The sequence below is a fragment of the Delphinapterus leucas genome, chromosome 5 (assembly GCF_059928025.1).
Source record: "Delphinapterus leucas isolate spDelLeu-1000000601 "Yukka" chromosome 5, BTC_Dleu_Yukka2, whole genome shotgun sequence".
In the NCBI taxonomy this organism is placed as follows: Eukaryota; Metazoa; Chordata; class Mammalia; order Artiodactyla; family Monodontidae; genus Delphinapterus; species Delphinapterus leucas.
The window spans coordinates 92,789,381-92,804,736 of record NC_143133.1 but is presented as its reverse complement, the minus strand read 5'-3'; the positions used below and the strand labels follow the sequence as shown (position 1 = coordinate 92,804,736).

Below are 15,356 nucleotides of genomic sequence, written 5' to 3'. Positions count from 1 at the left end.
CTTGAATGTTCCTTCTAAACGAGGCCTACTCTGAACATCCTAACCAACATTACAATGTCCCTCCACTCCTGATTCCCCTTACCCTGCTCGCGACCTTTTATTTTTCCATAGCACTCATCACCTTCTAACATGTGATACTATACTCATTCATCATGTCCACTGCTGCGTGCAGAGATCTTTATTTGGTCCACTGATGTATTCCAAGTGCCCAGAACCTTCCCTGACACATAGTAAAAGCTCAATAAACATTTGTTGAACACATGAATGCAGGACAAATGGTATGGTCTCCCCAGGCTGCAGTCCTATGTTTTCCCATCCCTAAATATGAGTTAGGTCGACTTCCTGACTATCCCTGCAAATATGCCAAACACAGTCCTGGATGCAGGTTTTTAATCCTGTAGTTCTTCTCCCCTCCTTTCTGAAAACTAGACATTTCCCACCAGTTGCCCCGCCTCCCCCAGAAGCCTTGGACAGCTCTCCAGCCCGTGCTGGGCCTGAGCTCCCCTCGCTGAGCAGCTGTGGTCAGGGCTCTGCACGGCTCACAGCGCACACAGCAACACTTGGTGTTGTCTGTCACTTTGCCGTTTATCTATGGATTTTACCTCCTTAGCTCAAATGTTAGCTACTAAAGGATGTTTATTCAGGACTGACCATGTGCTAAAACCTGCAGTTCTGGGGCTTCTAGATCAAGCAGGCATGGCTTTTACCTTTGGGAAGCTCACAATCTAGTGGAAATGGGACTCCACTTAGAGCATTATAAATATATTGAGCTGTGTTACAGTAAAAGCTGGAACAATGTGTGAACAAGGAGTAGGGGCTTCTAGCACTGTATGGGAAGTCAGGGAAGGTGTCATGAGGGTTCAGCATTTTAGTTGGAGCTCAGAGGACTTTGAGATTTGCCAGAGGAAAAGAGCAGGAAGGACAGGGGAATTGCAAAGGTACAGATGTATGGATGAGCTGGTGGTTTCAGGGGCTGGGGCGATGTTTCATGTGGTTAGAAGGCTGGGTTTGAGGTGAGGCTAGAGGTGAGGATATGTGTCTTGCTCAAAGAGCTGGACTGCATTTGGTAAGAGGTGGGGAGTCAGCAGGGGATTTCAAGAGGACCATTTCTCTGCCTATAAATTGGGACAAGTACCTGCACAATCTCATGAGGTTCTAGGAAACACAGCCCTTAATGATTATTTGATTATATATTGATTTCAAAGGAATCAGTATATACAAAAAATACTTGATATAAGACCAAACATTTGTAACTAAAAAAATCTTTTTGAAAATGATTCTTCAGACAATTTGCCACTTCTTAACTGTAAAGAATAAGGTTTTCATGCTAAATATGGTTCTAATTTCGTGATCTGTAAAATGGGGTTAACAATATTTACAGTAGACTCCATTATCCTTTTCATGGTAAAAGTTTCCATTTTGTTTGCCCTATTCTCCCGTTTTACAAATGGGATGTTTTACTGTATTTATCCAATTCTCATTCTACCTCTATATTGGGTGTGGGAGGGGGCTAAATCTTGCTATTTATTTTATAGGACACTGGACCGTAAGGTGTGACATCTGGACCTGAAAACCAGAGATCCTGGATTTTGCACTGGTTGTGGTAACTGGAATGAAATTTCTTTATTATACTAAGCTTTTAGTTGGACACATTTCCCAGCTTCCTTTGCAGGTAGATGTGCCATGTGACTAAGTTCTGGCCAGTGGGAGGTGAATGAAAGTGATGCGCACCCTGCCTGTTCTTACCCTTGGAATACGGGTGAGCACTTCCCGCTTTACACATCAGAAGCTGATTTGAGCTACATCTGTTTCTTTCTCTATATGCCAGAGGGTTGTTTCTATCTCCGTTTTAAAATAGAAACCCAGCTTTTGAAGAAAAGCCCTTAAAGAAACTGAGAACTTTTCAGATTTACCCCTGAACTCCATCTTGTATTCACCTGTTATAAGAGCTTGTGGCTCTCCAGAGTTGGTAAGGAGAATCAAAAGTCTGAGCACTCCATAGGAGCTGCAGGTCAAATTCAATTCCTCCGAGATGGTCTGGAGTCAATATGAATGATTTCACATCAGGGAGGGTGTGGTGCTCGATCACGAACTGTCCTATTTCAAGGGGAAACAAACACACACTTATTTGTAAGTTTTATTGTGCTTGTGGTGAATCCCTTATAAAAGCCTTAGAACTGATTTAATATTCTGCTATAAAACAACGTTATACCTACCAACTTGCCTCTGAGAATATATTCCATACAGGTTGGGACAGCATGGCCTCTTATTCCAGCCCATCACCTTACTCATGATGGCCATTATGGTCCTATACATTTATAAACAATATGAATATGCTTTGTAGAAATGATGCTAATGAGCATATTCACGATAATACGAGTCCTTATGTGACAATGAACCTTGAACACACTTAGCTTTGAATTCCAACCAATGTGTCTCTTGGAGGTAGAAAGATCGCAGTAGTTTATAAATAGAAATATGAATTTCAGATTAAAAAACCCCTCATTTAGGGCTGCTCAAGTCCTTGGTGGAAGGAGGCTATTGTAAACATCATTAAAAAGATCAGGGTTACTCAGCAAGACACTTCCACTCTTTAAAACTACAGTAATGCAGTGTCATGAATAATTAAAAGTAAGGAGACTATTCTATACTGAAAGAGACTAAAGAGGTATAACTGCCAAATTGTAACATATGAATCTTGATTAGATTCACCTTCCTTTTATATAAACAGATGCTAAGTAAATATAAACAAACATAAAAACAAGTAGAAAAGACATTTGTGAGACAACAGAGGGAATAAGAATAGGGACTAGCTATTATCGGATCAGTGTGAAATATCTTGGCTACGGTAATACTGTTGCGACATAAGAGAAGGTCCTTGTTTAAGGAGATGTCTATTGAAGTATTTAGGGTAACTTGGCATGAAGCCTGCAACCTGTCTTCACATGGTATGACCAAAACAATGGGAACGCACGCATGTGTATGTACAACACACACAGAGCAAAATGTTAATAATTGTTGACTTTGTTCTTCATTGTCCTATTCTTTCAACTTTTCTCTGTGTTTGAATGTTTCTTAGTAATAAAAAACTTGAGGAAAAAAACGGCACTGATATTACCTCTGAATTTGGCATGGGTCTTGAATTCAATGACCAGACGGCCATCCTCTCGAATGTAGATTCTTATTATCTGAAGTCTGGCAGAGAGCACACTGTCCGTCTGGATTCCTGGGAAGGCAACCGTACACAAGACATCCAAGTGAGGGCTTGGAGAAGATCTCCCAGACAGTAGCCTACATGCGACTTATCCCAGGGACACTTCTAAGTAGAGCTGCACGCTTACTTGAATGTAACTTAGGACAAATTTACATATTTGCATGAACATGGAGTATTTAGAGACATGTGCCAGTTAACGTTGTAAGACAGTTCATTCTACTTGGTTCTTTTCTTACAATTCTATTCTCTTGACATAGTCTCTTTATACCTGAAGATGCCACTTAGCCCAGATGCAGGGTCCCAGCCCAGAGCTCAGAAAAAACTGGTCCCTAAAACTTCTTACTATTAACTTTGCACCAGGACGTGGTTACAGCACATCTGCTTCATACTGTATTTTCTTTCCCTCACCAGGACACCTTTCAGTACTTAACAGAACCATAGCCAATGTCCTGGTGGCTACATTTCATATTGAAAGCAATGGAAAATTAAAGGTTAGCTTGTAGAAGGCCAGCTATACATGGCATAACATGAGTCAACTGTGGCTTTAATATGGGCAATTGCAATCACAATACCCACTGAGTTCAATATGACCAAAAACTAAAGGGTAACCAAAGGAGGAGAAAAAATAAAATAAAAAAATCCCCAAGCTCAAGGAATTATCTGACCCAGAGTGTGAAAACTCCCTGAAGTTTTTTTCCTATGAGAAATATAAAGCAAATAAATGATTTGAGCTTAAACCATTAACAGAAGGAAGGACTCTATTTTCCATTACTAGAAGTGAAACCCTATTTAAAGAAATCGCCTCAGATCAAGTAACTCTGCCTCAGATCAAGTAAATCACCACCAGGGAGGGAGAGAGGAAGAATGGGATCAATAAAATAAGGGCAAATGAGCTTGGGGTTGTATTTGAAGTATAGGACACTGAAAATGGGGAAAAAGCAAAAATCACCTCAGTGATTAGAGTGAGTGGAGGAGAGGCTCATGGAGTTTTAGGGGACATTCATGGGGCAGCAGTAGGAGAAGGTGGGTCTCACAAGAGAGGTGTGAGTTCCTAGCTGAAGGGTTGTCACCAAGCCAGGCCCTGTCGGGCTGAGGGCTCCTCTCAAAGAGAGCCATAACAGAGACAAGCCTGAGGGGAAGGTCATTTAAAAATATTCAGCATTGCAGTCTTTGAAGTAAAACTAGGGCTAAAATCCCTACTTTAAAAAATGCAACAAAAGAGCAAACTCGATGCCAAATGAATAAAATGACCCAGGTTATTCTTGATATATTTTTCCATCTCCGTGCATCTGATTTCAAGACCCTTTGCTCCTTAAACAACATGAATGACACCATTTTTACCTAGGAGAAAGTGAACATGACTATATTCCAAAGAACACACACTCGTGCGAACCCCCTTACGGGCAGTATAGGACCTGTCACTTGCCGCCCTCTACTCTGGGCCCCTCGCTCTCTGGACTGAATGTATCATGATGCTGGAGGCCTTCCAGCATCAACATATATAAACATCATTCTTTTTCAGGTACCACAGGTCTATATACTTTTTAGACTTTACCTGTCTCTCCTTTGACTGCATATAGGATAACAGGATGAGGAATGCAGCCACTGTTAAAAGACTCTACTTTTTTTTTTTTTTTTTTTCTTCTAATCTTGCTTGAGCATAAGGTAAGACTCATTAAGATGTCAGTGGGTATACCTGTTCTCCAGAGAACAGTGTCATAGAAGAAGGAAAACTCCATCTCGGTGTGGTGCTCCAAGGAGGCCCAGCCCCTGGGGGCTGTCACGTAGATGTAGGACACGTACAGAGGCACATGAACTGTCAGGAACGATTGAGCAGAGTCTCTCACCTGCCAAGCACGCAGTGTGCACACAGAGAGGGTTATTTCTCTCCAGGATGAAAAGGCATATGAACATCACATCTTGGTTCAATCTTCATTCTCTCAGTCACTTATTCAGTATTAATCAAGCGCCCATGATTGTGCCAGGCACCAGGCTAGGAACTGGGTCCTCAGCAGTGGAAAAAACCCAAAATCACTGCCCTAATGGAAGCTACAGCCTAGTAAACGCGATACATAAATTAAAAGATAAAGTAAATAAAGGGATGGGAAGTGGCCAGTGCTTCTTTAGATAAGATAATCTGGGAAGGCTTTTCTGAGGAGGTGACACTTAAACAAAAACACTTTTGAAGTGTGAGAAACTTTGCCTACACTGTTCATTTGCTGGAAGCCTTGGCTGAGATTTTTCAGGCATCACAGTTATTCACAAAGGAGCGAGGCAGATCTGGGATCTACTGTCAGCACACAGTCCCTGGCTGACCGTAGTTTCCAGTGAGCTGTGGGAGAGCATGAAGCAACCCTAACTGGGAAGATGCCCAAGCCTGGATCCTTGGATGAACGTGAGGCTGACTTGGATGTTTTAGTGAGTACTTACATCTCCTCCAAAAGGAAATAAGGTCGTGGGATTTGGATATCATAACTATGAAACTTGCCAACTGACAGCTCAGAGCTTCGCCTACTTGGATAATTTCCCATCCCATTCCACGCTTTGTTGAAATAATTTTGAAAAGGCAGCACGTCACACTTCCAAGGGAACCTTTTTCTAAAGGGGTTCCTGTCACTGCTATTAATTCGGCTCTGTAATTTTCATTTTACTATGCAATTAACAAACAAAAACTCAATTGAAAGATAACACAATATGAGCAGAAGCTTTCATGAAGAAGGTAACTGTGTATATGTGTGTATGAGTAGGGGAGTTGGTTTATTCCCTTTTAAATGTGTTCTATGTTTTCCTCCATAAATATATATTTCCTTTATAACCAAAAAGCTTAGTTTAAAACTATTTTATTTTGTCATTGGCCAAATGCTATAATACACTATGGAACTTACACACATTTTTTGTTTGAAAATACTTTACTCATGTAAAGTGTTTCCATGGGTAGTTAATGGAAAGAGCCGAATGCTTTATCAATATTTAGAACATCAAAACTTTATTTTTCCAAAGTATACTTTTGTATTCAAAGTCGTCAGTTGGATTCCAAATTTCTCTGAAGACTCCACTAATTCCATATTCACTTAATCTTTTGTGAAATGCCTTACTCTCTGTCTTTAAAAAATTTCCAGATTTTATCTGGGTTTCACACCATGTCCTGTCCCCTTAATATACAGGCGTTATTAAATATGTTTGCCCCAATCTCATCATTGTTGCTATTATAACCTCCATAAATTTTCTAGCTGACTGGCAAAATTAATTTTTCCTCTGTTTCTCTTTATTCTCCTTTAAATTCATATTACTTACTAATCCTTAAAAAGAAAAAAAAACCAGCCATTATATTTACTGCACAACTATTTTGTGCCAGACACTGCTAAAATGCCTTCTCATTTGAGATAGAGACAATTTCAGATGAGGTTCAGAGAGGTTATGTCTCATCCAACTCTGCTGATATTTGATAAAGAAATATGAACTAGGGCTTGGGTCTAAGCTCTATATTCTTTCTACCATATACCACCTGTTTCAACTATTTTTAAAGAAGCAGACAACGGTGAAGTACTTCTGTGTATATATTCTTTCTCTATTGGTTTAAGAAGTAGGACATATATGATAAAAATTTCTTGTCTTTGTGGGTTTTTTTCCTTTTTTTTTTTTTTTTGCGGTACGCGGGCCTCTCACTGTTGTGGCCTCTCCCATTGCGGAGCACAGGCTCCGGACGCGCAGGCTCAGCGGCCGTGGCTCACGGGCCCAGCCGCTCCGCGGCATGTGGGATCTCCCCGGACCGGGGCACGAACCCGTGTCCCCTGCATCGGCAGGCGGACTCTCAACCACTGCGCCATCAGAGAAGCCCGTCTTTGTGATTTTTAAGCATATGTTGAATAAAAATATCCAGAACTGTAATTAAAGTCATGGAGAACCGAGAACACTAATTTTTGAGGGGCCAGAGGAAGAAACAATCATTTAGCTTTGCATTTTTGAAGGTGAATGTAGGTTATGCAATTGCAGAAACAGAAAGAAAACCTAAGAATGCCTTAAAATTCTGTTCAGTAGAGGGCGCTAGTATAAACAAAATGAGAGTTAACCGAAATGAGAGGCATCTCAAGAAATCAAAATGAATTTTACCCAAAGAAACTTATGTAAAATGATTACTCTAAGTCCCTCTACAGGTTCCCTTCTTACAGTGTGGTTAAACCTGATTTGAAGTGAAGAACAAACATCCGATTTTTAGTTCATTGAGATAACTACTCAGAATTGGGTAGAACCAATTTTCCCGTGAGGACACATTAGCCTAGTCCCTTTGATATAACGGCCCTCCTATGACTATGACTTCTTGCTGTAACAGTTTTTTTTTTTTGGTTACTGATGTTTAACGACTATTAAACATTTAAAAAGTGTCTATTTTCACAAGGGTTGTCAGTTGGGCATAGGTTTGGAATAGGTATGAAAGCAAGGTGTTTTCGACAGTTTACCTCTCCATGCTCGAGACAATAGTGCTCTACTTGTCTGCGGAAAGACAGGGCGCTCCACCTGTCATTTGGACTCATTTCCCCATGTGGGGAGAACACAACGACTTAGTAATAACTTTCCCATCAAAGGTAAATCTTTTTGGCTTTCCAAAATATACCCAAAGGAAAAAAATATATACCTAGAGAAGTAAAACTATTAGATTTTTATATAAATGACTGTGCCAGATAGTTAATTTTCTTCATCTTAATTTAAACATTTTCCACATTAATTTTCCAATTAACTGATTTAGAGGACTTTGGGGGGCTCACTCTGGCCACAATGCTGCTAAGGGCTCTCTTGAGGGACTTATAAAGAAGACTCCCTTAGTCGGTGCAGTTCTGGGGCCGACAGGACGCAACGTGCCAGCTGAAGTGCTTCAGGAATGAACAAAGTTTCACATGACACCCAGATGCATGCAGCCTTCAAACAGACCCCCGGGGCACCCACCTGGAAGTCGGCAGTTACAGACCCCCCACAGACGTCAATTAGCTCCGTCATATCGTAATAGGCATCAAACGTCCAGACACAGCTCTTCAGGTTCAGGTGTTTGTAGAGCTCGATGGTCTTGGGCTCCCGCACGCTGGCATCAAACTGGAAGGGGCGGTCGTAGCCAGGCCCCAGGGCCATGCTGTCGTGGACCCTGTCGTCCAGGAACCCTGCCTCTGCAGGGGAGGGAGGAGCAAGGAACAGTAACTCAGTCTGTGGACTTGCCCTTTGCCCAGGAGCTGCGTAGGGAGAGAAGACACATCCTTGGGACATGAGACAGCTTTCCCTCTACCTGAGACCATTAGTAGAGCAGCTAACGGCTCTCAACGCAAGGTTGGTGGGAATGCGAGGGGAGCTTGTAATCTGCCTCCTGTCATGTGCTAAACACAGTGATTGGGTTCACAAACTCCTGGAAGAGGCTGCAGGAACCAGGGAAGAAAAGGTGAACAGACGAGACCAAAAATGAAGAAGCGAGAGCTCGGTGGCCCTCGTATGTCTAGGAAAAGAAAATACCCTGAAGCTCTGCCTCTCACACCCGGCCAGTCTGGTTCGATGCTTCACAATCAGTTCTTTTTTTTTTTTTGCGGTATGTGGGCTTCTCACTGTTGTGGCCTCTCCCGCTGCGGAGCACAGGCTCCGGACGCGCAGGCTCAGCAGCCATGGCTCACGGGCCCAGCCGCTCCGTGGCACGTGGGATCTTCCCGGATCGGGGCACGAACCCATGTCCCCTGTATCAGCAGGCGGACTCTCAACCACTGCACCACCAGGGAAGCCCCACAATCAGTTCTTGAAGAAATGGATTTAGTATACGGAGAATTTGTTGATGAATTATTATCATTATTTATTTTTGAAAGCACAGTATTTAAGATCAAGTTATTTAATGATGAATTGTTATTTTTTAAGATCCATTTTTAAAAAATAGCTTTTATGGAGAGCCAGCAAAGAAATATCTGACTACCTCCCCTGCCTCTTATGGTTTCTGAACTCTTGGAGAAAAAAGTCTTAATTTTGTGATGAGTAGATAGCTCGCTAATTATGCTTGACGAAACCTCCCCTGCTACAGGCAAAAATCATTGGATCAAATGCTGCCAAGCAACTGAACTGTTCTAAATTAACGAAGACCTTTATGCAGCAGAGAGCTGAATACAGATACAATTTTAGAATATTAGGGTTAAAATTTGTGTAGTACTCAAAGCAACTATAGTATTCTGAAAGAGCTGATGCATTTCTTAGAATGTTTGACACCAGCACCCAGCCCTCTGCCCCACAAGGACTAAGGTCTCAGTTAACATGTGTTGAATTTAATTGTGTTTAAGTAGGAAGAGGTGCAAACTTTCAGCCTATAAACACGGTATGTTTCTTTCACTAGCTTGCATAGGTGGACCAATTAAACTTTCATCTGTAGCTCAGTGATTTACAAATCATTTACACTCCACTAATTTCTACTGTATAAAGACCATCACTACCCAAAGTGATGCTTAATGAATATGGAAGATCACATAAATGCTTTTCTGTCTTCCAAAACACTGTTAAGTGATTCATCAGGTGTGAAGGGAGGAAATGCACGTTTAGTGTGCACCTGCTAAGGTGAATGGAAGTGGACAGGATTCTTTGTAAAGTAAAATGTCTGCCCTGCTGAACACGGAGATGCGCTACCGCAGCTGTCAGCTCCGTCAGGTCTGTATCAGCTGCAGAGCCCGAGGTCACACTCTTGCTTGAGCAGTCTGCATTCAAGGACTGAGAGAGGTCGGGTAGAGAGGTCTGTCCATTGGGGCTGTCCCAGGACAAGCTTGATGGATGGGCTCTCTCCAGAGCTCCCTGAAGAGGCGTTTCATCGGCTGCACTTCAGGCTGACTTCTCCCTCGGCCCAATCCTGCTTCCTCTCCTTCCCTTTAGGAGATGTGGGTCCCTAAATAAACGTTTCACCCCCCAAGCTCCACCTCAGCTCCTGCCCCCGGAGAACCATCCTATAACATCTAACATCTGCATGTGAGCTTTCTAAAATGCTGAGATGATGGGATTTTAGAGCACAGATCCAAACACGGGAGAAGGAAGGAGCTAAAATTTACCAAGACGGGCGCTTTAAAAATGTAAACACACTTAATCCCCACCTTGATTGGTAGCAGTTGTTATCCTCATGTTACAGATAAGAAAGCAGTTGGCTCACAGCTGTCCAGCTATTTTCGTTCAGTTGTATAAGGAGTGGAATAGGGACGTTCAACCTGTCAGTTTCATTCCACGCTCCCTGTTTTTCCCTGTTCACTTCACTGTCCGAGCTGCCTGTGTTTGGTTGCTTGCTAAGGAGGAAATCCACTAACCATGCAGATTTTGAGGACCAGAAAACATGAAAAGCAGAGTGCACTTAGCCATATCCCTAAGGGTCACTGCACTGGGCTGGGCTGGGCAAACCAGCAGGGGACTCTTCCCTTACCTGAGATGCCTCTCAGGTCACGGGTGGTGACGAGATTGGAGCAGACGTGCTGGTGTCTGTAGATGGACTCAGATAGTAGAAAATGCAAGTTGTGCAACGGCATGGTGGAGATAAGGGGCAGCATTCCATCCTGGTGTGGGATCTGCACTGAAATGTGGATTCTAAGGGAAAAAATAGGGTAGAAATCAGTGTTTAGGTGCCCGCTATAAGCAGTTAATATGGTACATTTCTTTCTCATAACTCAATTTGTCTTCATCAATGAATTTACCCATTTTTCTTTTCTGAAGCTTTCCATGTAGGATTTCTCTCTGAACATGAGGGTATGATGTGCATGTAGGGTTATTCTCCTCTCTCCAGCCCCCAGGAGATCCTCCAGGCTCAGGACTGATAGTAATTGAGAATCACAGATTTTTTTGTGTGTGCGTGCAAGAAAAGATAACATCACAATCACAAATGACTTTATAGCTTTCTTCTGCTTTAAGTGGAAGCTTTGTTTCCTCATGAGCTAAAGCCGAGTGACTGACACAGGTACTGCTGCCCTTCTCTGTCACCTTGAGTGTCTGTGGAGGTTGCGGTCGCCACATATTTTTTTTTAAAGTATTTGTGCCAAAAAGACATTACTGAGCTCTTAAACACTAAGGCCAGTATCCATACCCAGGAAAAAAGCCTACAAATAGTAATAAACCACTATTCATATGGTCTCTCCCCAACTTAAGGAGCCTTCCCTCGCCTCTCTCCCTGCAGTCCAACAAGGCCACCAGGCCTCACTGGCATCAATCTGCAGTAAGCTCTGCCTTGATCTCCATCCTTCCACATTTAGGTGCCTCTGGACCAGGAAATCTGTAACTTATTTATACTGGCTGCTGTTTCCTGTGTGCTTTCAGACGCTTGTTTATATTGCCTCTCCACTATGAGGGCAAAGGACCATTTCCTTCCCTTCTTTTGTTTCTCCAGAGCCTGTAGTACACAATTCTAAATAAAATATGAGCTTAATAAATATTGCAACACAACAGAACTGTACTTAGGGGCTGCCATTTTTTTCACGGCACAAGTTTAAATTTTCAGCATGTTTACTGAGGGTGCGTTTTGAGTTTTTACAGCTTGCCTCCCAGAAAAAAAGACTCACGTTTTAAAGAGGAATCAGAACTTCAGAACATGAACAGGATGGCTCTTTTGCTAGGAAGGGGTCAGTAGTAACCCTGGGCACCTCTGTTATTGCTTTTTAACAAAAATAAATTTCATTCTGTTAGAAAAAAAGAAGGATTTGCATATTCTTGGCTCCACGTTCAAATCTTTTTTTCATGCAAATGAACCCCTTTCTCTGAACTCAGTTGCTCATAAAGGCACATGCATAAATACTATGAGGTTTAATGAATATGTATAACCTACACAAATTCTTTTTTTTGCATGCAAAAATGAAAGCATCCATTTTCCAACAAAATCATAATGGCACAGGGAAAAAATAAAAGCACATCTGTCCATTGACTTACAATTTACACAGTGTTATTACTCATTTGCTCACTGGATACTTAGTGAGTGCCTCTTAGCTGCCAAGAAGCACTGTTCTAGGCAGAGGGGATGCAAAATAAACAGTCATGTTCCCTGCCATCATCATCTCCTGGGGCGACAAGGAGAGAATGAATAATGGTAATGCTCTGAGAGAGGCAGACATGGGTACCAGAAAAGCTGGAAGGAAGAGCTTCCAAATTAAATTGGGGGAAATGATGGAAAAGTTCCTAGAAGAGATGACATGGGTTAGATAGAGTGGGACAATCGGATTTAACCACGCTGAGTGGAAGGGAGCAGGGGAGAGTTGGAGCCAGGAGTAGCCACAAGGCGGATGCATGCCACCTAAGAGAGTCTGAAGCCCTGGGAAGTTACACATGATTCCCTGTGAGTGGCCTGGCAGGTGAAAATGACAAGGTGAGGGAAATGAGGCTAGGAAGATAACAAGGAGCCAGATCTTAGGGGGCCTTCAAAGAATATAAACGTTTTCTGAAGCACTCATCACCACTATTCTTTTCTTTTCTTTTCTTTTCTTTTTTTGCGGTACGCGGGCCTCTCACTGTTGTGGCCTCTCCCGTTGCGGAGCACAGGCTCCGGACGCGCAGGCTCAGCGGCCATGGCTCACGGGCCCAGCCGCTCCGCGGCATGTGGAATCTTCCCGGACCGGGGCACGAACCCGCATCCCCTGCATCGGCAATCGGACTCTCAACCACTGCGCGACCAGGGAAGCCCCACCACTATTCTTATTTTGCAGAAGCACCACTCATTGATCTGTCCCACCCAGAAAACACAGAAAGCATAGCTGGAGACTCCCTCTGCCATCTCCTCGCAGAAGGAACCACCTGCCTGACCTGTTGGGATGCTCCTTGTGTTTGACGTCCAGGTATTTCAAGTTCGCGATGAAGGACTGAGCCTGGAAGCCTCGGGCTGTCCCAGCCACCACTGGGGTGTGGCAGATCGCACTGCCTGTTCCGATGGTAACAATGTTGCTCCTCAAGGGGGTCCCCACGTGGCCCACCTTGTCCACAGCCTTGGCCACACAACGTACATGGAACCTCCGGCTGAAGTAAATGCTGTCCAGGACCTACCAGGAAGAATAAAGCACCTCAGACGTGTACACTACTTCAACAGCTCCCCACACGTACCTTCTGGGTGATAGGCCACCCCAATTCTTAGTACAAGGTAATCTGTGAAGACTATTGTCGACTGAAAAAAAATGCACAGCCTAAAAGTTGAGTTATGTTTTATTCGGCGGGCAAAACTGAGGACTTAAGCTCGAACAGCAACTCGGATAATTCTGAGAGACCTGCTCCAAGGGGCAAGGGGGGTGGGGGGAGCCAGGATACAGAGGAGTTTTTGCAACAAAAGACCAGTAGTTCAAACATCAAAAGCTTACTCTTAAGTAAAGAAAACCAGATACCTCAAGTTAAGGAATTGAGCACTTTCCTGTGTTTGGGAAGATGCAAGGGTTTAGGCTCACTGAACTCATTCCTTTGATATGCACCTCAGCTACCTAGGGCCAGTATCCTGTGTTTTCTCATCCCGAGTCTCCTCAGAGTGCACCATCGGCTATAGTCGCTGATGGCTGTCACATCCTTTGCTTACTGACATGGCAGGCAGCATTCTTAGTCCACACCATCCCCCATCCATCCCTCCATCTGTCCACTTATCTATCTATCCATTGATCTATCCATCCATCCATTCATTTACCACATAAGTACTGACTTTCTACCAGGAGTCAGGCACCAGGGACAGAGCAGTGAGTACGTAGAGCCTAAGGTGGTAAGTTAGGTAACTAACAAGTTGACAGATGTGTAGCAAGAGCCCAGAGATGACTAGTTCCCTGTGACAGTTGTTCTCTTTACATATTAGGTTCAGCATAAGAACCACTTAACTGGTTTTCAGCACTTCCAGCAAGACTGGTTGCCTCCAAGTCACTTTCGCTGAGGGCATGGTATCAGGATACAGAGGAAAGATACTTCTTTTCTAGGAGCTCTTAGTCTTCTTTCCTCCCTAATTCTATTCCCTCCCTCACCTCCCACTTAATTACTACACATGTTGCAAGGGTTACAATAACATGCAGACTTGAAGTTAGAAGTTGGCCTCTGACACCTAGTGGCCTTTTAAAAAAAATAATAACTTTATTATTTTTAACTTCTTATTTTATATTGGACTATAGTTGATTAACGATGTGTGTTAGTTTCAGGTGTACAGCAAAGTGATTCAGTTATGCATATACATGTATCTATTCTTTTTCAAATTCTTTTCCCATGTAGGTTGTTACATAATATTGTGTACCTACTGGCCTTTGAAAGTCTTTCTACAGATTCTCTCATGCTCCCAGACATACAGAATCCATAAGCATGCTTAACCCAATGTATGCAGAGGCAACACAGGTCACCAAAATTCTATAGGTTATGAGTGCATAGACACAGGGAAATACATAACAAGAAAAATGAATTAGTAGTTCTGTGTGCCACAGACCTCCCACAAAGCAATCATACAAACTTATAAATTCTACTCATGGAAACAATTTTCACTGAAATCCATTAAAAATTAAAAATGGAAGATTTTTCCATTAAAATGTTTTAATTAGCTGCCAACACTTTATTTATGGATACATGGACTTTGTTCAGAAAGGATTTGAGGCATCTTACAAAAATGCATACAGTACAATGGTATTAAATAAATAATTGAAGAAATGAAGATAGAGCAAAGGAAACGGGTAAAACCAATTCATTGCAAGAAGGAAAACTGAAACATGAAGTAAAATCATAAACTTGGTACCTGTTACAAATGTATATTTGGCTCAAATCAGATGAAACCCCTTCATGGTTTTGTTGAACAGAGAATTAGATACTTATGAAACAATACGCTGTCTTGCCATTTACATTTTTAATAATAATAAAAAAGATAATTTAAATTCAAACTAGGTTATATTGCAAAATGAATATTCTGGCCTTTCTGATTAAGCTGTGTCAAAGACAATGGACATGAAGGACCTGCTTTATCCAAAGCCTCCCGTGTACATCTAACAGCTCTCCTCCACTAGGGCCCCATCCACACGAGGCACTTTTTTTTTTTTTTTTTTTTTGCATTACGCGGGCCTCTCACTGTTGTGGCCTCTCCCGTTGTGGAGCACAGGCTCCGGACGCGCAGGCTCAGCGGCCATGGCTCACGGGCCCAGCCGCTCCGCGGCATGTGGGATCTTCCCGGACCGGGTCA

The 15,356-nt window shown here is 42.7% G+C and overlaps 1 protein-coding gene across 1 annotated transcript in view; it reads right to left on the bottom strand.

Moving 5' to 3' along the window:
- The window catches only part of FRAS1 (Fraser extracellular matrix complex subunit 1), a 466,514-nt gene that overhangs the window by 19,665 nt on the left and 431,493 nt on the right, over nt 1-15,356 (bottom strand). Inside the window, exons 64-69 of the mRNA XM_022599506.3 lie at nt 12,983-13,215; nt 10,626-10,786; nt 8,156-8,370; nt 4,911-5,061; nt 3,119-3,226; nt 1,938-2,097 (exon numbers count right to left, since the gene is read on the bottom strand). Of these exons, the coding sequence (XP_022455214.2) occupies nt 1,938-2,097; nt 3,119-3,226; nt 4,911-5,061; nt 8,156-8,370; nt 10,626-10,786; nt 12,983-13,215 (1,028 nt within the window). The remainder of the gene's footprint in view (nt 1-1,937; nt 2,098-3,118; nt 3,227-4,910; nt 5,062-8,155; nt 8,371-10,625; nt 10,787-12,982; nt 13,216-15,356) is intronic.